General features: G+C 77.1%; 1 protein-coding gene across 1 annotated transcript in view; it reads right to left on the minus strand.

The window, feature by feature from the left end:
• Nucleotides 1-253, minus strand: part of NPEPL1 (aminopeptidase-like 1) — a 15,562-nt gene extending 15,309 nt beyond the window's left edge. Inside the window, exon 1 of the mRNA XM_010569577.1 lies at nt 97-253. Within this exon, the coding sequence (XP_010567879.1) occupies nt 97-246 (150 nt within the window). The 5' untranslated portion in view covers nt 247-253. The remainder of the gene's footprint in view (nt 1-96) is intronic.

Here is a 253-nt window from a genome sequence, read left to right on the forward strand (position 1 = left end):
CCCCTCCGCTCCCCTGCGCCGGGGCCGCCGCCTCGGGGCAGGGGGGGTACGGAACGGGGACGGGGACACCGCGCTCCCGCCGCGGCCCGGCCTCACCTCCTCGGTGACCCGCGGCTGCAGCTTGCCCCGCAGCTGGGCCCAGGGCAGGCGGTGGAGGTTGTGGAGCTGGCCCAGGACGAGCAGCGGGCGGCTCTGCGGGTCCGCTTCGCCGGCGCTGGCCTGGAACTCCAGCTGCACGTTCGCCATCTTCCTG

This window comes from Haliaeetus leucocephalus, unplaced genomic scaffold, assembly GCF_000737465.1.
Source record: "Haliaeetus leucocephalus isolate CR32 unplaced genomic scaffold, Haliaeetus_leucocephalus-4.0 Scaffold273, whole genome shotgun sequence".
Classification (NCBI taxonomy): domain Eukaryota; kingdom Metazoa; phylum Chordata; class Aves; order Accipitriformes; family Accipitridae; genus Haliaeetus; species Haliaeetus leucocephalus.